This window comes from Nicotiana tabacum, chromosome 3 (genome assembly GCF_000715075.1).
Source record: "Nicotiana tabacum cultivar K326 chromosome 3, ASM71507v2, whole genome shotgun sequence".
NCBI lineage: Eukaryota > Viridiplantae > Streptophyta > Magnoliopsida > Solanales > Solanaceae > Nicotiana > Nicotiana tabacum.
In genome coordinates this window covers 130,753,769-130,773,857 of record NC_134082.1, presented here as the reverse complement: position 1 = coordinate 130,773,857, position 20,089 = coordinate 130,753,769, and the positions used below count along the sequence as shown (strand labels likewise).

The following is a 20,089-nucleotide window of genomic DNA, read 5'->3' as shown; positions in this document are numbered from 1 at the left end:
CCGTCGTGGTTCGAACGAGGTCGAACTTGAATTGTTATTGATAGCCTTGGCCATTAGGATGTTGCTTCAAACTGTCGTCGAAGTATAATCCCGTCGTGGTTCGAACGAGGTCGAACTTGAATTGTTGTTGATAGCCTTGGCCATTGGGATGTTGCTTCGAACTGTCGTCGAAGTAGAATCCTGTCGTGGTTCGAACGAGGTCGAACTTGAATTGTCGTCGATGGTCTTGGCCATTGTGATATTACTTCGAACTGTCATCGAAGTAGAATCTCGTCGTGGTTCGAACGAGGTCGAACTTAAATTGTCGTCGATGGCCTTGGCCATTGGGATATTGCTTCGAACTGTCGTCGAAGTAGAATCCCGTCGTGGTTCGAACGAGGTCGAAATTAAATTGTCGTCGATGGCCTTGGCCATTGGGATATTGCTTTGAACTGTCGTTGAAGTAGAATCACGTCGTGGTTCAAAAGAGGTCAAACTTGAATTGTCGTCGATGGCTTTGGCCATTGGGATGTTGCTTCGAACTATCGTCGAAGTAAAATCCCGTCGTGGTTCAAACAAGGTCGAACTTAGATCTTTGGAGACGGTCATATTCCCGTAGGAAGACATCAAATGTCTATTAGTGGAGATCTGGTTCCGCACATACAATGGAGATTTGATTCCGTAAATATAATGGAGATTTGATTCCCTAAATATAATGGAGATTTGATTCCGTACACAAATGGAGATTTGACTCCGTACATATAATGGAGATTTGATTATCTATATGTAGTCCCTTCATTACTTCGATCTGGAGATCACATCGATGGGTCGATGTAATAAACATCATGTCGCTCCTTAAGGCATCCCCTTTGCCGCCTCATTAAAAACCTCCCCGGGAAAACCCGATTGGGACAAAATCCGGGTAAGGAAAAAAGAGTATGACTTAGGTGACACCTTTTAGAAGTGGAAATGCTTGAGATGGGCGACGTTCCAGTTGTTTTGGAGCAGTTTTCCCTCTATTGTTTCTAACTGGAACGCTACTTTGCTTGCTGCTGCTACGATCTTATATGGTCCGTCCCAGTTCGTCCTCAATTTTCCCTTATTAGGGTCTTTTGAGGTTTGTGTTTTGGCCTTGATGACGTAGTCGCCAACTTTGAGTGGTTGCACTTTGGCTCTCTTGTTGTAGTATATTTCTACTTGCTGCTTCTGGGTTACCATTCTTATGTGGTCCATGTCTCTTCGTTCTTCGACTTCATCCAGATCTTGTAGCCTACTTTCGTCGTTGCCTGTTCCGCTCTCGTTGGAGTATCTCAAGCTGGGATCCCCGACCTCGATGGGTATAACTGCATCGGTCCCATAGACCAGTGAATATGGCATTTCTCCTGTGCTGGTTTTTGGCATAGTGCGGTATGCCCATAATACTTCTGGTAATCGCTCAGGCAATAGCCCTTTAGCTTCCTCGAGCTTCTTCTTCAGTATGTTCAATATTACCTTATTAGAGGATTCGGCTTGACCATTGGCGGAAGGGTGGTATGGCGTGGAGAGTATTCGCTTGATGCGCCACTTTTCGAAAAACTCAGTCGCTCTTTTTCCGACAAACTGAGGTCCATTGTCGCAGCTGATTTCTTTGGGGATACCAAAATGACATATAATGTTTTTCCATATGAAGGCGATGACCTACTGCTCGCGTATCTGAATGTATGCACCTGTTTCCACCCATTTAGAGAAATAGTCAGTTAAAACCAAAAGAAAGCGTATATTGCCTCGTCCTGCTGGGAGGGGCCCGACTATGTCCATTCCCCATTTTATGAATGGCCATGGTGAAGTGATAGAGTGAAGGAGTTCCCCTGCTTGATGTATCATAGGGGTGTACTTCTAACATTGTTCACATCTCCTAACATAGTCGGCGGCTTCTTTTTTCATGGTAGGCCAGTAGTATCCGGCGCGAATGATGCATCGGATGAGGGCGCAGATTCCTGTATGGGTGTCGCAGTGTCCTTCGTGTACTTCTTCCAGTACTCGTCTTGTCTGATGTGGCCCAAGACATTTGGTCATGGGACCACCAAACGTTCTTTTGTAGAGATCGCCATTTACCAGGCTGTAACGGGCTGCCTGCACCCGGAGTTCTTTAGCTTTCTTTTTGTCTTGCGGAAGCGTTCCATCCTGCAAATAGGGTATAAAGCAATTATGACAGTCCCAAGTTAAGTTTATAGAATGTACCTCGACGTGGTCGATTGCGGAATGAAGGAGGGTGACCATATTTTCTCTGTTGATATTCTTGGTGGCCGCAGCCGGCTTAGCAAGGCCATCTGCTTCGATGTTTCTGCCCTGGGTATTTGGTCGAGGCGGCACTCATCAAATTCTGGCAATAGTTTAGGATTTCTGACTGGTATCTTTGTAGCCTCTACTCTTTGATTTGGAAAGTCCTGGTGACCTGATTCACCACGAGTTGGGAATCACAGTAGAGGACGAGTCGTCGAGCGCCATATTTGAGGGCTAACTTCAAACCTGCAATCACAGCTTTATACTCGACCTCGTTGTTAGTCATCTCGAGGCATCGTATGGACTGGCGAATTACTTCACCTATAGGGACCTCGAGGACGAGTCCCAGTCCCGATCCCCAGGCGTTGGAGGCACCGTTGGTGTAGAGGACCCAGAGGTCGGTATGTGAAGAAGTGCGGAGTGCTTCCTGTTCTACCTCGGGCAATGTTTCCGTGCTGAAATCAGCGACGAAATCTGCGAGCACCTGCGACTTGATGGCAGTTCGCGGTTGGTATGTTATGTCGTTCTCGCTTAGTTCTATGGCCCATTTGGCTAGTCTACCTGATAGTTCGGGTTTGTGCAGGATGCCCCTTAGAGGGAAGGTTGTCACCACTTTTTTGGGGTGGCACTAGAAGTACGGTCTAAGATTCTGTGAAGCTACGACCAATGCCAGAGCTAGTTTTTCAAGGTGAGGGTATCTCGTCTCGGCATCGACTAAAGTTTTGCTGACATAGTAAATTGGAGATTGCGTACCTTTATTTTCACGGACCAAGACTGCGCTTACCGCGACATCGAAAACTGCTAGATACACAAGCAGGCATTCACCTAGGTCTACTTTGACGAGTAGTGGTGGTGAGGATAGATACATTTTCAGCTTTCTCAGGGCGTCGATGCACTCATCATTCCATTGCAACCCGTGGTCTTTCCTTAGCACATTGAAGAATTTATGGCATCTATCCGAGGATCGTGAAATGAACCTAGATAGGGCAGTTATTCGTCCCGTCAGCTTTTGCACCTACTTTTTGTTGGTCAGTACTTCCGGTATTGTATCGATGGCCTTGATTTGATCTGGATTGACCTCGATTCCCGTTTGTGACACTAGGAAACCGAGGAACTTTCCAGAAGTCACGCCGAAGATGCACTTTTCGGGGTTCAGCTTCATTCCGTATTGCCTTAGTATTTTGAAGGCTTCCTTTAGATGACCAATGTGATCTTCTTTCTTTGCTGACTTCACTAGCATGTCGTTGATGTAAACCTCAATTATCTTACCGAGTTGCTCTTTGAACATTTTGGTGACCAATCTTTGATACGTGGCCCTTGCGTTCTTGAGCCCGAACGGCATCACCTTATAGCAGTACGTATCTCAGTGAGTGATGAAAGTGGTCTTTTCTTGATCTTCTTCAACCATTAGAATTTGTTTATAACTGGAGTATGCGTCCAAGAAGCTCAGTAGTTCATGCCCCGCTGTTGCATTGATAAGTTGGTCGATGTGAGGTAGCGGGAAGGAGTCCTTTGGGCATGCTTTGTTCAAATCTAAGTCGACACACATTCGCCACTTCCCGTTCTTCTTTTTGACCATGACCACATTGGCGACCCATTGGGGGTATTTCGATCCTCTGATGGAACCGTTGGCGAGTAATTTATAAACTTCTTCGCTGACCGCCTCATTGATTGCGGCTAGAGGTGTTCAAACCGAACCGAAAAATCGCACCAAACCGAAAAACCAAACCAAACCGATTTAAAAACCCGACTAGGTTTGGTTTGACTTTGTTTGGTATTGAGTAAAATAACCCGAAACAAACCGACATATAAATATATAAATTTTATTTATATTTTTAAGACTTTATAGTGAATTTTCTTTAGAAAATGTAGAAATATTTGGGATCCTCTCATGTATTAACTTTGAAAGCGTAAATTAACGAAAAATTATTGTTAGACGACCAAGAAAATAACTATCATGTGTTACTAAAAAAATTCTCCCATTAGAATATTTTAATAGATCATATGTTTGTCAATTTTTTCTATATTTATTAAACATATATTCACTTATCAAAGCTTTATCTATAATTTTAACAAAGTAAGATCGAACCAATCCAAACCGATATAGTTGGTTTGGTTTGGTTTTGATAAAAACCGAACCAATCCGGTCCATGTACACCCTTAATTGCGGCATTGAATTTTCTCCTCATTTGTCGTACCGACGGATAGAGTGGGTCGACATTCAGTCTATGAGTGGCGATGCCCTTTGGGATTCCTGGCATATCTGAGTGGGAGAAAGCAAATAAATTGGCGTTGTCAGTTAAAAATTCACGATACTTACCTGATTCCGAGAGGTTGTGTCCTATGTAAGCCTTTTTTGTGTTATCGGTGTCGTCCAATTGAACGGGGTCAAGATCTTCTATAGTTGCCTTGCAGGCTTCTACGATATTTGGGTCTTTGATGGCCTCTGTTTGTAGGTCGGGTTAAGTTCCCGACATAGCTGATTGCTATGCCTCCGCACTTGCTCCCTTCAGTTGTTTGGTGTGTGTGTGCAATCTTGGGTGATCCGGTAGCATTCTTGGGCGGTGCGTGGCTCGCCTCGGATGCTGAATATCCCCCACGGGGTGGGAAATTTGATCACTTGATAGAAGCTTGAGGGGACAGCTCGCATGGCGTGTATCCATGGTCGCCCTATGATGGCGTTGTAGGCTATTTCTTGATTCATGACGTAGAATGTTGTTTCCACGGTGGCCCCTCCTGCTAGGATAGGTAGCACTATTTCTCCGGATGTCCGCTCTACTGCATTATTAAAACCCGTTAGTGTTATACAGTGCGGTATTATTTTATCCTCGAGCCTCATTTGCACGAGAACTCGCGGGTGAACAATACATGCGCCGCTTCCGTCATCTACCATGATTCTTTTTACATCTATATCAGCGATGCGTAAAGTTATAACCAAAGCATCATAGTGAGGGAAAGACAAACCATCGGTACCTGACTTATCAAAGACGATACTATCTTCGAGGTCATCATACCGTTCGTGGGCGGCCGTCCATTTGAGTTTGTGCGTGGTGGTGAGCTTCACATGGTTGATTACCGTATAATCGCCGCCGCCAATGATCATTTGTATGGTTCGCACCAGTGATGGTGGCTTTGGAGGTCCTTGAGATAGGTCGCGTCCTCGAGAGAAGTTGGCTCTTCCTTTATCGCTCAGCAGTTCTTTCAGGTACCCCTAGTTCAGCATCCTAACTACTTCTTGCCGCAGACCTATGCAATCCTTAGTCTTATGTCCTCTTTCTTGGTGGAATTCGCAGAGGACGTTGGACCTCTTGGTGCTTAGGTCCGATTTCATTTTTTGCGGCCACTGTACCTTCGTGCCCAGCTTCTCCAGTGCGTACACTATCTCTAAAGGGGAAACACAAAATTATGAGCAGATAGTAGTGGAGGCATACCTCTTTCGTTTCGGAGGGGTGCAATATGCCATGGCACGACGTCCGTGTGTCGTGGAGGGGGCGGGTTGGATGTACGGATATAGGGCTGATGCCTTTCTCGGTTGAAACGTGGCGGTTGATCTCTTCGCTCATCGTTACGTCGATCTCTCCTTGTCTTGGTGTGGACCGATGTTAGTCGCTGAAGCGGCCCGTTCAGGTCGTCTTCATCTGCCCTTACCTCGGCGCAGTAGGCGTTGTGGATTTCTTCCCATGTGATAGGGGTACTTCATGAGTCTGCTGAGCAGTTTTTTGGTCGCTTTTGATCTGTTCCTGTTTAACCCATTTTGAAAGGCTGCTACTGCCATCCCTTCTGACACGTTCGGCAGACTCATCCGTACTCTGTTGAATCGGGCCAAGAAATACCGAAGTCCCTTGCCCATCGTTTGCCTGACGGCGAAGATGTCGTTGACCCTGGCTTCGGCCTTCTTCGCTCCTGTATGGGCAGTGGCAAACTTATATGCCATCTCTTCGAACGTCGATATTGATCACGCAAGTAGCTGGGAGTACCATGTCAATGCTCCCCCTGTCAGAGTTTCGCTGAACTTTTTTAACAACACAGATGGTACTTATTCTTTTGACAGATCATTGCCTTTTACTACAGTAACATAGTGGATTAGGTGATCCTCTGGGTACGTGGTCCCGTCATATATTTTCAAGTATGGCAGCATCTTGAAGGTCTTTGGAATAGGATGAGGAGCAGCCCCTTCGATGTATGGCTGTTCGACGAATCGGCCCACGTCACGTTTTGGTAATAGCTTCGGAGCACCTGGTATTTTATCAACCCTCTCCTGATGTTCCTTCATTTGGTCACAGAGCGTTTTATTCTCATTTTCCATGTCTTCCATTTTCTTCAAGATGGCCATGAGCGCATCGTCACCTGCATTAGTAATAGTACGGGTGTTACCTGCTCGTGTAATGTCTGGTTCATTGACGGCAGCTGTGATTTCTCTAGGTGGCACGTCTTCGACATCTCCTTGAGTGGGTTTCTCGAGCATGTTGCTCAAAGCACTCGTTAGCCATTCTTCTAGTAGTCTTTTGACTGCTGGTGGGGCTTCCCCTGCCGTGGAGGTTGAGGTTCCCTTTTCGCGTAAGATCGTTAGATCTCCGTGTGGTAGAGGCGAGATCTCTCCCTCCGGTGTAGCGCTTGATGTTGTGTTCTCATTATCTTCTCCGTCGGCTTCGTTGAGGGAGTTCAGGAGATTATTCGAGACATCTGCGATTGCCTTTAGCCTCGCTTCCTTTTCCGCCATTGTTGGTTTATATGGAGTTCGAAGAAAAGTGAATATCACCTTCAGGGATCTAGATGAGAACTATGGTTTCAGCTATAGAAATTCCCACAGACGGCGCCAAATTGTCTGACTCAAAAGATAGTGAAATCTTTTTGAGCAAATCAATCAAAGATGAAGGGGTAAATCGTAGCTGAATATAATAATATCTAGAATAATAAGTAGAGAGAAGAGAGTTGCCAAGTTTCTTTTCTTCCAAAGTTTGTAAGTCTTTCCCTAGTCTCCCCCTGTTACAATATTTTTTATCCTCTTATATACTAGAGAGGAATTCCTCTTAGTTGTAAAAACAAAAATACAAAGAATCTTTTACGGAATATTCTTAATGTCCCCCAAAGGACTTACTCTACTGCAGCGGTCGTACTGTTTCTTCTTTTGCCCTAAGGTCGTATCCCTTAGGGCGTCAGACTCAGAAATACCCGATCATTTGTCGTACTCATTATAGGTCGTGGTGGGTCAAATTTGGACTCGTACAATTACTACTTCACTTTAATTTTCGTTGCACCTGTAAAGCTTTTAAATATAGCATAACCAGGAGATCTAATTTGTCTCTTTCACCAAGAAAAAATAAGAGAAAAAGATGCTTTAAATATGACTTTAGTTGAACTCATATTCTGCTGTTGATACAGGAAGGTGATCGTATTTTGATATTTCTGCTGAATTTATTTTATATTTTGCCTAAGCCTTTATAATGTTGTCCTATCATGTTTTATGTTATCAGGAATACCAATTATTGTATTTGGTTGTTGTGTGCCAAATTAATTAAGCATCATCGTCATATAATTAATATTAGTTGACATAAATATTAAGAGGTCTCCTAGGACCTAGAGATAACTTGAATATCTTGGAATAACATATCCAATATATCACATACAACAAAATAAATAGAAATCGACAAGAAAAAAATAGTATAGATAAAATTCATTTTCATCTTAATTAGCATAGAACAATTTGTAGTGGCTCAACTGGTTAGAACAGAAATGAAAATAATTGAGTAGACAAAATAGAAGATAATGCCTCGCACTAACATTTTTTTCCTTTAGTTTTTTTGTTTTCTTCTTTCCTCTTTCTTTTCCTCAAATAATAAAATGAATTTCTCATTACAATTACAGATGATTGTTGGCTCCTCGATTAGAGAACTCCACATATACAAAAGTTGTGCTGCAAAATTTGAAGAGCTCTCTGCCAGCCAACAGTAACCTTGATAATAATACGCATAGTGTACATATACTTGTTACACCAACGCTGGCAACATTCTTTTAAACATTTTAATTGTTGCGTTTTAGAGCCTTGACAACATGAATACTTCTCACAAGGCCTTTCCCGACCTCGCCTATGGTTCTTAGCGTATTCAGAAGATCCTTGCTCTCCTCTGTCGAGTCATCATGCTTTCGTTTCTGGAAAACAGGACACAATTACCATCTTGTTATTGAACATCCAAACATCATTTGTTACTTCAGTACAACCAGAAAGCATACCTTTGAACTTGCTTTTCCTAATGTAAGACCAAGAGCATCACCACCCAAAGCATCGTGCCACACCTTCACCACATCGGGAAATCCTCTCTGCATCAGATGGGGACAGGAAGAAAGGGGAAAATCTTCAGCATCACAGGAACAAGGGGATCAAGGGATTGAATAACTGACTTGCACCTCAGTGGATAAAAATGTCAGCAATAAGTACTTGCCTGGATATCTGTAATAAAGCACCTTATTGGATCAAAATTCACCATCAGCTTACTTTTCAGTTCCCCATAGTTCACTTTGAAGTCTCCAGGCAAAATGAAAGGATGGAAAATCTTGGTTGCATGCCCCCGCACCACACATCGCTCTGGAAAGAAATTGTAAGTTTTTAGACTCTACTTAGTATATGAGTATCAATGCTTAATGGATGAGAAGGGAGGAGGAAATAGAGGTGCATATCATGAGGAAACAAATAAGCACAAAGCTAGATGAGAAAAAGAACCTTGTTTGAGCTCGGATGGAAAGAGAAGATGCTGGGGGTAGGGCAATTTATCCCTGTGGAGAAGAACAACAGCATCATAGTTGTTCAGAGGCGTGCGGAGAAGACACTGCAGGATGGAAAATCAACAGCACTATGAATGACACGTTATAGCAAAACAATTCACAGGGATGGGAAAAGTTGATGTTTTTACATACTTTCCATCCATAAGAATCATATCCATCTTGCAAAATCAGTTTGGTCAACAAATTCACACTGCTAGTTGAATAAGTCACCAATCTTCTTAGCTCCTAATACACAAAAGTACCCAAATTAATGGCAGAGGAAAAGCATACCAATCATGAAAGCTTATCAAATCACACAACGATCACAAGAGGAGTTTGTGCCCACAAGACCACTGAACAACAATATCTCCTAAAAAAAAAAGTAAGGGCGCCACACCTACATGCTCAGATTGTGTAAAACTAAAGGCTTTATTCTGTCCTGGTTCCATAGAAGGCTTAAAAGCTTTATTTTGTTGTTTGGTTGCTTGATCTTGTAATATCTTACGATCCATAATGATAGCAATATTTATCATTTTAAGTAGTAGTCCTATGTCCCAAACTTAACATCCATGATTGACTTTATGAAATTATTAAGATGAGAGTTGACTGAGAAGCCATTGCTTAATCTTTTTTAAAAAATTTATTTTATGAAAGGGATTGCTTAATACAATTTTTTGGGTGAACATAAGATCATAAGTTATTTTTAGTTACTTGAACAATAAAAAAAAGTTTATTTAGTTACTTGATGAGAGAGGAATAGCCTAATAGTTAGGACCCTAAACTCCAACCACAGAATTGAGAAAAAAATAGTTTTTTCTTCATTATCTAGGAGTATAGAAGAGTAAAAGCTGCCCGAAAAGTAGAAACGTAGATCTGGTATAATTTTGTGTTTTATATATGTTTGATAAGCTTCCTATTGAATAAAGCAAACGTTCAGTTTGAGAGTGAAGTTTTAAGTTCTAACCTCAATGGTCCAAATATAGTACAGTAGAAATCATTATTGCAAACAAATGAAATACTTCTCCTTTCTCCTATATGATGCTATCACAAAGAATAACATTGATAAAGCATGTGGTTTGCATATAGTAATTAAGAATTACTCCTGTTGTGAGCATGTATATGGTAGTTAGGCAGCAGCAAAAGATAGGTTGCGGATGGAAATCTCTCCAGCGGCCACTTTTCTACAGTTGAAACTTTGGTCATACCTTCAAAGATGAATTCCCTTAAGATGGCATCTAATCTACAGGGTTTTCTAAAGATGTATAAAGTATAAACTATTGGGTGCAAAATATCAATATTAGGATGTAAAACAACATTGTATCTTCCCAAGCGCTTGATAGTTGAGAACCACTTACTGCTGTAGTTGGTGAGGATCTTGTCCATGCTTCAGATGTGACGTCATATTTAGTAGCTAAGAACATTGCAGGACCTAAATTTTGAGTATCTTTTTCATGCTCTTCTCTACTCCTCATGAAATTCTCCTGTCAAATTCATATGGAGATAGCATTTTGGATTAAAAAATTATTACATGGAAAAACAAGAAAAGAAAATGGCAAAAATTTTCTCATGAAAAATGCCCTCCAAAGGTTGATTACTTGACTTGGTACTTACATTAATCTTATTTTTCTCGTCAGTTGAAAAGTCGCCATCAAAATCAACGATTAAGGGTGAAAAGGCCCAATCATATTCTGACAATAACCGTAAGAACCTGTTTAAGATACAGATTATAAGAAAAAGAGACCAACATACAAAGTCTATCAAATAAAATATGAAACTGAAAGCACCACGCTAGATTTCATTTCGTCCACTTCTTACCTCAAAACAACAAAGAGAAAAAAAGGAAAGTAGTATTAAAAGGGAAAAAGAATACAGCTACCATAGCTTAAACCTTGGTTTGCAAGACACTCCACCAGCTAACTGCTCGCCAGAGTATGTTTTACCGTGATTACTGTTATGTCAGTAACTTTTGTCTTATGTAGATCTTCTAGCCTACATGGTTCAATCTATTAGCAAAAGTACTGTACTTCCACCCTATTTTTCCTATTCTTTTGAGGAATTTGCTGCTGTTCCAATACAGATGCACAAATTGTCATGCAGAGATAAAGTATCCACCACATTCTCAGGATGATCTTGGGGCTTGAAGCAAATGACTCAAGTTACCCTCCACCAGATACCATTGAATGCACATAAAGTTAGCTATTTTATTCAAGGTTATAACATCTACCGTGTTGTGGAAGAAAAATAAGTTGCAAGTGACACATGCAAACATACACAAGGGAAAAGAAAAAAAATAGTCTATTGTAAATGAGAATGAGCAAACATAGTTTAGAAACAACTACAGAAAGTGGACACTAGTTGATACACGTATGACAGCCACCCACAATTTTGCAGGAAATCATGAAGGTTCTAGGAAGAGCACAATTATGTTCCAAGCAACCAAATTGTAATTCTTTTGTTCTTGAGAGTCAACTCAGAATCATATAGTTAAGAGTATTTGACTGTGGAGAACTGGGGAAGAGGGAGGAAGTAAATGGTAAACTGATCGAGTAGAATTAATGAATTCTGAGTGACAAATATTAAACCTCAAAAATCCTGTTATTCGGGAGAAAGTAGGTTCAAATGGCAAAGGTCTCAAGAAAAGATATGAAACCAATAGTTCAACTGCCTCCTCCGTCAGCACTGTGGAAAATAGGTGTGCAGAGACCCATCTTTTAGCCAGCCTGCAAAGCAAAGAGGTAATGAGCTATAAGGAGGAGCAAAGAGGGCATGGAGTACGAATTCAGGTTCTTACCGAACTATTGGTCCATATACGGGATAACGACCCCTTAAAGCATTAATCTTGCTTGCGTGTTGGTGTCGTAGAAGAAGTTCTCTGTCAGCAGAGAGGCTCCATTGATGTCGACTATTATTACCTATAGAAAAGAATAATTCTTTATCAATTATGCAAAAATATGTTCTTGCAGAAAGAACAGTTGGTCACTACAGGCATAAGTGTCTTCTTCTTTTATAAGGTAAAAAGTTCCATTAGAATAGGGAAGTTTCCCATATACAAGAAGGATAGCACAAAGTAGAGAATACAGGCACAAACTATCTTACTTTGCCCAGTCACCAAACTTAGAGCTCTTTCATGAGAAATTTTAAGGCGGAATGCATAGCCAGACATCAGAACATCTACATCATCTTCTGTAGCGGTAAACATCATCCCCCAATTGTTCTGCAGACTGCCATAATAGTGCACTTAAACAACTTTAACGTAGGCTTACATAAGAATATCGTTCCTGAAAATAAGCTCAAGAAAGACTAACCTCTCAGCAATTCTGAGAAGAAACGCAGTTTTTGTCTTCTCTATTGCAATTTCGTCCATTGGCCAATTTCCAGATCCTTCAAGCTATTAAAAAGAAGGGGAGGGGCGGGGGGGATTCTTAGGAAGTGCTGGAATTTAGTGCAGAATATACAACAAAATCACATGCAGGGATAGCTCTTCATGCCTGAATCATAACTTCAACTGGATTTATACAGGTTGAAACAGGCTTCCTTAGTTTTATGTCAACACCCTTCTCCTGTGCCAAAGGATGAGGCATGGGCGGGAAGACAGATGTCATCCTGAAAGCTGTGACTAATGGTAAGCACAAACCACTTTTGCAGTAATAGAAGCGTGAAGCATATATGTATGAACAACATTTGAGTAGAGAAAGGAAACCTGAGTCCAGAGGTTGCACAGTCGACACCTTTAGTGGAATGTCATTAAGTTGAAGCAAACGCTTTGACAGCTCTTCAAGTGCCACCAGCAAACTTTTTGAGAATGATATAGGATCTGAAAATCAACTTCATTATTCACAAAGTTCATTCTTCAACCTTGAGAAGACATAAGGCTGAAAGTAACCAGCAATATTAACCATACCTACATCCCTGTGGAGGAGACAAAAATCAAGTTGATCCCCAATAGGAATGATTTTTTCTTTAGGTATGGAAAGATGCCTAGACAAAATATGCTCGGCAATATCTTTTATGATGAGATGCCTTTCCCATTCCTCACGTTCCCATACTGGCAATTGAGGATCATACAGAATAAAAATAAAAAGATATCAATTTCAACAGTCTCCGGGTCTGGCAGAAGCAGAAACAGAAGTATATCTATGACCAAACCTGCAACTTCAGCTATTCTACTATCACGAAACTGTCGAAGAGTCGCCTTTTCTCCCCAAAACTTCCGAAATTCTAAAGCCTGGTGGAATGTGACAAGTATGAATGAGTAAAGCAGACTGAACCAGAAGTTAACTGGATAATCAATGAGATAGACTTGTACCTTATCTCTTTCCTCAGGGCTAGGACCTATGACAGTCATTTTAAAGGCCAACTCTGCTGATTTGACAGACATCCCAATAAGCAACGGCTCATTGTCTAGCTCCGACAGTCCCTAGAATAGTTTGTTACCAGAACAAGATCAGTTATGCACTATCTTAGTCGAAGAACAGCCGATGATATATACCTCTTCAAAGTTGCATTCAGATGCAGTGTTTCTCCAAATAACACGAACAGACTTGGATCTGTCTCTCAACCCTTGGTCCATGAGAGAGAGTACCTTCTGCTCCTGAGATCTCCAAAATTCATCGTCTAAGCAGAATCCTAAGCTAGAAAGTACACTGTTTCCCCTCAAATTCAACCTATAGGATCACAGTATGATATAAGTGATCTTGCTAATTGACAAAACCAAAAAGGCTAATATAATAGGTTTATACCCCCATGAATATTCATGATGGAGAATGTAGAAATAATCACTTAATATTAGACCCATGCTTGTTAGCGTTTTTCCCTAACATTCTTCTGTTGCATCCCCTTACTGAGGACCAGTAGGACATAGGTATTACAAATCTTTCAGTAGATATTCTAAAAATTTAATCATTTAATAGGATGACTAGCTCCTAAAAGCATCATTCATAATTGCCACCATGAATTCACATGTCTGATAATAACAAAGGGAAATTCACTTCAAAGACATTAATAGGAGAGCAAAAACAGTTTCCTTTGATGCACCTCACGCAGTAGTCATATCTAGCGGGAAAGTCTATCTTTGTGATAAAAAGCTCATCAAAGCCACCATCTCCACATTTATTGATGCAATTAACTGCCAACGCAGCCTCATTGCGCAGCTGTAAGTTAAAAAAGCAATCAAAACATTTTATTAGTGGAACATGAATCAGACATGAAATAGACAGAAAAAGAAATAAAAAATCGACCAAAATCCTTTCTCCTATTCACTTTGTTGGAGCATCTGAGGAACAAACTATGGAGGAAGGGCGGTGTTATTATTTCTCCATTCTCAGTAGCTATTAGATCATTATGATCAAAATGACAAAATGCTCTAATTGTTTAGATCAAATCAACTGAAGGTGCACTTAAATTCTCATAAATCACCTCTTCGAAACCATTGTGCGACAGACGGAATGCCAAATTGAAGTCCTCAAATGAATTGCAAATGACCACAGGAAACAACTGCATATCCTGAAATTTCAAACTTAAAATGAGTATGGGTAAAAGAGCACTTAAAATTATTATACCTGTCTCAATACCTCGGAGACATAAAAGAGAAATAAGAAGCTGAAACAAAATGGAACTCATGCATCTCATGAAGAGGTACCGCAACAATTAGATAGTGAGATGGGAGTTCTCGAAGACCGAACAATGGCATTTCTAACAAGGCTTTTAGATGCTGACACCTAAAATACATGAAAATGGAGGAATGAACTAATTAAAAGCCTATTTTGTTTTGATTATGTCACCTATTTAGACAACTAATAAAAAAGGGATCACTAACAGTTCGTTATCAACCCAGAAAATAGATTTTGTAAGCATAATAACCAGAGACAGACTGAAAGCAAGTTATAATAATTTTAGCTGAGACAACCAAACAAGAACATGCACTAATGAAATGTAAGGTGGGAACAGGTCTGACATTCTTCCGTGAACATTGCTTGGAAAGGTGAAGCTCCATTCTCTGCACCAGATGATTTAGTAGCTTTTCTCAGCTTGTTGATAGTTAGTTTCTTTTTTATCAAAAAGATATTGGATTTTTACTTCTTAATTAAATCCTTCCAACTCTTTCCAATTGAGTTAATCATGAAACATAGCTACATCTTTTTATAGTCTCTAGCACACTTCTTTTGGTAAGTATATCTTCTTAAGTAACTTGTAATCACCAAAAATAGCAAAGCAATTAACCTTGTTAGAAGCTTTTTCATGCTGGGGCTGAATAAAAAGCCCTTTGTCCCATGTCTTAGAGGTGGCTGCAAACACAGAGAAATAATTAGTTCTTCAGTTGTTCCCTAACTCAACCAAATAAAAGATAAGTATGAAAATCACACTAATTAAGATATTTATCTTGCCATGATTAGCTAACTCCAAGAAATGAAAAGATAAAAGATCTAGATAAACAAAATTACTACAGCACCAAATGCTCGGAAATATAAGTTCTAGAGCAACTCTTTTGTAACATTATTTACCAGGACTACTTTGCTAAAATCTTACAAGTTGAGTTTAAATAAGCCCATAAGTTCAGTTCATATTCATGTTAAGGTTATTAACAAATGTTTCAGAGACTAATAAGTGTTTGGTTGGATTTTTTTTCTTCCGGTATAAGCAATACCGGTATTACTAAACTCTGTATCACAATCTATTTTCAATGCAATGAATCAAAATTTTGTCAAAGAAAGTATATGCACTTAAAAATCTAGGGATTATTAATACAGTATTACAGTCCATGCAAATCCTAGAATAACTTTTCTTATGGACCAAATAACCCCCAAGTGTTTGATGCCCATAAGTCTAGGATGAACTAATAACACTGCAGCTAAAAAATTTATTCTCATCTTGTTCAATGCATAACACAAAGGTCGCAGTGAAGTTTGCCCCCATTAAGCTGAGTACATAAAGGAGGCATGCCTAAGGAGAGCTCGGCTAGCAACAAACAAGAGAGTGAGTAGGGAATTCTTAGCATACTCAAGGGTTTCATAAATTTCTTAAGTTTAGGTGATTTGGTCAACTTTTCTTTTCGACCAACTCCAACCAAGAAGTACTTAATCCTCTGTCATATCTTACATTTTCCAACTGAAGCCTAGCATATCTATGTCTCAATCTCGAATATGTTTTGTCTTCTACTTGTGCAGGTAATCATAGTACAAGGAGGAAAACCAGGACAGAATACATACCGATGAAGTCCACTGTGATGCGAAATATCTGCATTGTATTCATGGAACTGTTTATATGATGCCTTCCAGGCTTTGTTGCAAGGAAGGCCAATAAGACAGAAATTAGAAACCCATTTAAGCAATCATGGGCATAGATTGAACTCCTCTGCCGAGCCCACACCTACAGAAATGCAGCTTATATAATATTCTGTCTAAGAAAGCAAGCTATTGGACTATATTAGTTCCTTAAAACAAAATTGGCATACTTTTAGCAGTATCAAGGCTTCTCCCAATTCTTTCCATCCAGAGAAAGTTCTTTTGACAAATTCTGCATTACCCTCAAGAAACAAGTCCTCCAATATACTATTATTGTACCTTGGTGTTGCTTGTAAAGCATCTCCTACAAGTGGAAGTAAGTGCAATCAATGTTAAGAAGCAACTCATTATGAGCAAAGGAGCTTGACAAAATATCCAAATATATAAACCTTGTTTGAGAGTACGGATATTGTTTCGCTCCAAGCGAAGCTTTGTTGCACTGAACAAAGATGTTGCAGTGGGAATTATTCTCACAACAAATTCAGCATTTCCAATAAGCTTAACAGCTTCAATAACAAAACAAAAAATCAAGTCAGTTAAATAAACTGAAATTTGCAGTAGACGCCAGAAAACTATATCCACTAAGAAGCAAGAGAAGGTAGGGCAGATAGTCTGACTCGACCTGGATAGATAAGTAATATAGGTTTCCGAGCCTCATTTTGGAAACTAGACCACCTCACAGCTCTGATTAAAGGAGATTTTTTCAGCTGTTCCTTGATTTTACAGAGATAAAGGAATCTTTTGGCGTGGTATCGATAATTTAGGTAATCTTTTTCATAAAAGCACTCCTGCCAAAGGAAAAGATTAGGAAAAAAACAAGATATGTCACAACAAGAAACTAAGACGAGCAACATATCATGAATGTGGTTATCCACTATGAGAGGAAAAGATTAGGAAAAAAACAAGATATGTCACAACAAGAAACTAAGATGAGAAACATATCATGAATGTGGTTATCCACTATGAGACCGGCATAACCATTTTGCCCAAGACAATTTGGTTCCGATTATCTGCACTGGAAGCATTTCGTACTTACCCTACACACCACTCACTCGGCATTCAAAAGAATGAACTTTCACCTATGATAGATCAATGAACTTATAATTCTTTCTTTTTGATAAATATGAACTAATAATTCTATAAGATCTGTAGAACCAATTGTTCCATGTCTATTTACCCAGGCCACTATTCTTCAAGTAAAAAAAGCCTTTGACCAGGATTCATTTAAGTACAACTTTGTTCAATTGCTCCACATTCATAGTTCGAAATATAGAAGGCATATATTGTGGTAAAAAAATAAAAGCTATAGCGGGGAGATGGAAAACAAATAGTTTGCATCATGTCCCCTGCCTTGCTGTTAAACCAACTGTTGGATGGACTCAAACCAAGTAGAGCAGTTTCTGATATCAAGATATTTGATTGTTTTGCAATTAAAACTTCCTCATATTTCATGGCTTATAAATCCTGCAGCATTATATAGACTAAGAAAGAGCTAAAAACGACAATTTAGAGCTCTGACCATTTGAAACAATGTGAATTTTTTTCCTTTTTACATACCAAGCTTATTACATTATCATGTAATAATCAAGTAAAACATTTGAACTTAGCCTCAAACTGAAAAGTAAATAAATTACACAACAATACAATCAAGTAGTGCTCTAAGGCACTCCGAGATTATGACTTTCTAAAGGAAAATAGACGGCACACCTTTGGCAAGTGAAGAAAAAGATCCACATTTAGATCTGGTTTGGTAACGCATTGTATAGAATAACTCCCGCTAATTTCTAAAGATTTTGGCTTCTTAAACGTGAATTCCACCTTATCAGCTTTGATGTCTCTAACAAACCCTGGTGCCAAGTCAGCCGTAACCTGCCAAATAATGCTTCACTGTTAAAAGAGGGGAGTGGAGAAGCAGAGTCAGCTAACTCAGCATAACTAAAACTGACTTGTGCTAATAAGAAAAGGAGCCCACAACCAAGGGCTGATCCAAGATTTAAACTTCTGGTTGCACCCACTACTATTTTGTGTCAGTGAGTGTGACTTAGTGTGCGATACATTTTTTAAAGTGTTCAACTATACATGTATATATGTTTGTGCGTCTGTGTGTGTATACAGAGAGAATTCAATAAAGATCCCTGCAGACAACATTACTAGTTTCTCCAATATATGTTATATTTTTGTCCTACGAATGACATAAAGGTTTTAGAAAGAAATTGACCTGGTCTTCAGGGATTTTATCAATTGCTTCTTTTATGGCGGAGACGACCTTGTCCACAGTTGCAGTGGTTTCAGGGGAGTATTCGAGCTGGACCTCCTTCAACAGCTCCTTCACCTTCAAGTTCATCGAGTCCGTGTAAGTTAATGTATCCGACGCCATTGCTCTGCAATTTCCAGCTCAAAATTTCGTAAGAACAAGCTATTGATTATTTTTCGCCCTCGTGCACTCACTGCCTTCCGCCACTGCATAAAATCTTTTATGAGCCATATAGTGAAATTAACCCTTACAAAACTCAAACTAGTACATAAAGTGATAAGATAAATTTAATTAAAGCTGATACCCAGAAGGTGCTGCAAATTTACCCCAAAAAAAAGTTACAAAGAAGCCGCCGAGATAAGCAAGAAGTTGACACTTTGCTTGAAATAGGAAAAGGCGGAGAATTGACAATAATTAGGGTGGTTGGAGTTTTGGTGTACTTGCACAGAAGAAGAAGAAGAAGAAGAAGAAGAAGAGATGGAGCGCTTTTTCGCCTAAAACCCTGCGCTGCTGCACGTGAAATGTCTAAAACCTCGACGAAGAAACAGCTAATGGGCCTTTTTTATCTGGGTTCGCTTGGGCTTGGGCGACAAATTCAAAAATAGCCAAATTTACAACGTTCAAAAATAGCTCAGTTTTAAAGTAATTAAAATTTAGTTATTTTTCAGATAAATTTGAGCAAAAATATTGTTCAAAATCCGAAAAATATGTCAGTATATTATACGCATAAGTATGCTTGAACTCCAGCATATTATACTGGAGTTCCAGCATGTATAATTGTCCAGTATAATATACTGGAGTTTGGAGCACCGGTGCTCCAGTCTCCGGTATATTATACTGGAGTGAGCAAAGTATACCGATCCAGCATAATATGCTGGAGTTCATATACAGGTGCACCGAACTCCAATATATTATGCTGGACCGGTATCTATTGCAGCAAGATAGTGGTTATTTTTCATTGACTTCAAAACGCTGACTATTTTTTGAATGACCAGTACGAAAATTGGCTATACCGTGCTATTTTTACTTTGCTTTGTAAACACAAAAGTAGTTTAAAATTGTGGCTCATCAAATGTGAGATTTGGGCTAAACCTAAGGAGACTTCAGTACCCAATATGAACGGTTGCTAATTAGAGAGTTGAGGCTTCCAATGGCCTTTTTTAGGCCACTATTTAAATTTTTGGATTTTTTCGTTCATGTGAAACTTATTTATTAAAATTATCTTAAATTTATAGATTACCCGCCGTAATTATATTTTTCTTATAATTTATTTACAATTCATTATTAGTGCCTTAAATTAGGGGATTTATTTAATCTTTTTCCTTTTTTCTCTCCTCTTCTCTTTCCATATTCTCTGTCTCTCTCCATATACAATCCATTATTACTGCCTTAAATTAGAAGATTTAGTTACACCTCTTTTTTTATTAAAGTAAAAAAATTGAGAAAAATACTAGAGAACATTACATTATGGATAACTTAGACAATCGCAGGCAAGCATTATTCGTTTCCAAAACAAGAGACTTGGATTTAAATCAGTTTTTTTTCAAAATTGTTA

The 20,089-nt window shown here is 39.5% G+C and overlaps 2 protein-coding genes across 4 annotated transcripts; both read right to left on the bottom strand.

Moving 5' to 3' along the window:
- Positions 1-936: 936 nt before the first annotated feature.
- On the bottom strand, positions 937-6,175 carry LOC142177429 (uncharacterized). The gene is made up of 3 exons (XM_075245982.1): positions 6,075-6,175; positions 2,074-2,142; positions 937-1,597 (listed from the first exon to the last, which is right to left on the bottom strand). The coding sequence occupies exons 1-3, from the start codon at positions 6,173-6,175 to the stop codon at positions 937-939; spliced, it is 831 nt and encodes a 276-aa protein (XP_075102083.1).
- A 1,833-nt stretch (positions 6,176-8,008) lies between these two features.
- On the bottom strand, positions 8,009-19,069 carry LOC107777093 (uncharacterized). Of its 3 annotated transcripts, none has more exons than XM_016597074.2 (27): positions 18,839-19,069; positions 18,499-18,740; positions 17,988-18,149; positions 16,903-17,068; positions 16,670-16,786; positions 16,451-16,584; positions 16,206-16,365; positions 15,220-15,284; positions 14,416-14,502; positions 14,035-14,150; positions 13,490-13,664; positions 13,307-13,417; positions 13,147-13,225; positions 12,902-13,045; positions 12,701-12,814; positions 12,489-12,610; positions 12,306-12,388; positions 12,097-12,221; positions 11,792-11,912; positions 11,583-11,720; positions 10,612-10,708; positions 10,356-10,481; positions 9,154-9,246; positions 8,960-9,065; positions 8,682-8,824; positions 8,473-8,559; positions 8,009-8,391 (listed from the first exon to the last, which is right to left on the bottom strand). In XM_016597074.2, exons 2-27 carry the CDS (start codon positions 18,655-18,657, stop codon positions 8,263-8,265), a joined length of 3,159 nt encoding a protein of 1,052 aa, XP_016452560.2. In that variant the 5' UTR covers positions 18,658-18,740; positions 18,839-19,069; the 3' UTR covers positions 8,009-8,262. The 3 variants fall into 3 exon arrangements, with proteins under 3 accessions (XP_016452560.2, XP_016452559.2, XP_075106026.1); XM_016597073.2 differs by having other exon boundaries at positions 18,861-19,069; XM_075249925.1 differs by lacking the exons at positions 8,009-8,391; positions 8,473-8,559 and having other exon boundaries at positions 8,649-8,824; positions 18,861-19,069.
- Between the last annotated feature and the right edge of the window lie 1,020 nt (positions 19,070-20,089).

What these genes read in the sequence shown, in the direction of transcription:
- LOC142177429 (XM_075245982.1), bottom strand. Translation starts at nt 6,175, where the DNA reads ATGGCATATAAGTTTGCCACTGCCCATACAGGAGCGAAGAAGGCCGAA. An exon ending in ACGATGGGCAAGGGACTTCG is followed by an intron (nt 2,143 to 6,074) that starts GTATTTCTTGGC and finishes CCCTATTTGCAG; the next exon opens with GATGGAACGCTTCCGCAAGA. An exon ending in AGGCAGCCCGTTACAGCCTG is followed by an intron (nt 1,598 to 2,073) that starts GTAAATGGCGAT and finishes CAAAGAAATCAG; the next exon opens with CTGCGACAATGGACCTCAGT.
- LOC107777093 (XM_016597074.2), bottom strand. Translation starts at nt 18,657, where the DNA reads ATGGCGTCGGATACATTAACTTACACGGACTCGATGAACTTGAAGGTG. An exon ending in TATCCGTACTCTCAAACAAG is followed by an intron (nt 16,585 to 16,669) that starts GTTTATATATTT and finishes TTCCACTTGTAG; the next exon opens with GAGATGCTTTACAAGCAACA. An exon ending in AAGCCTTGATACTGCTAAAA is followed by an intron (nt 16,366 to 16,450) that starts GTATGCCAATTT and finishes GCATTTCTGTAG; the next exon opens with GTGTGGGCTCGGCAGAGGAG.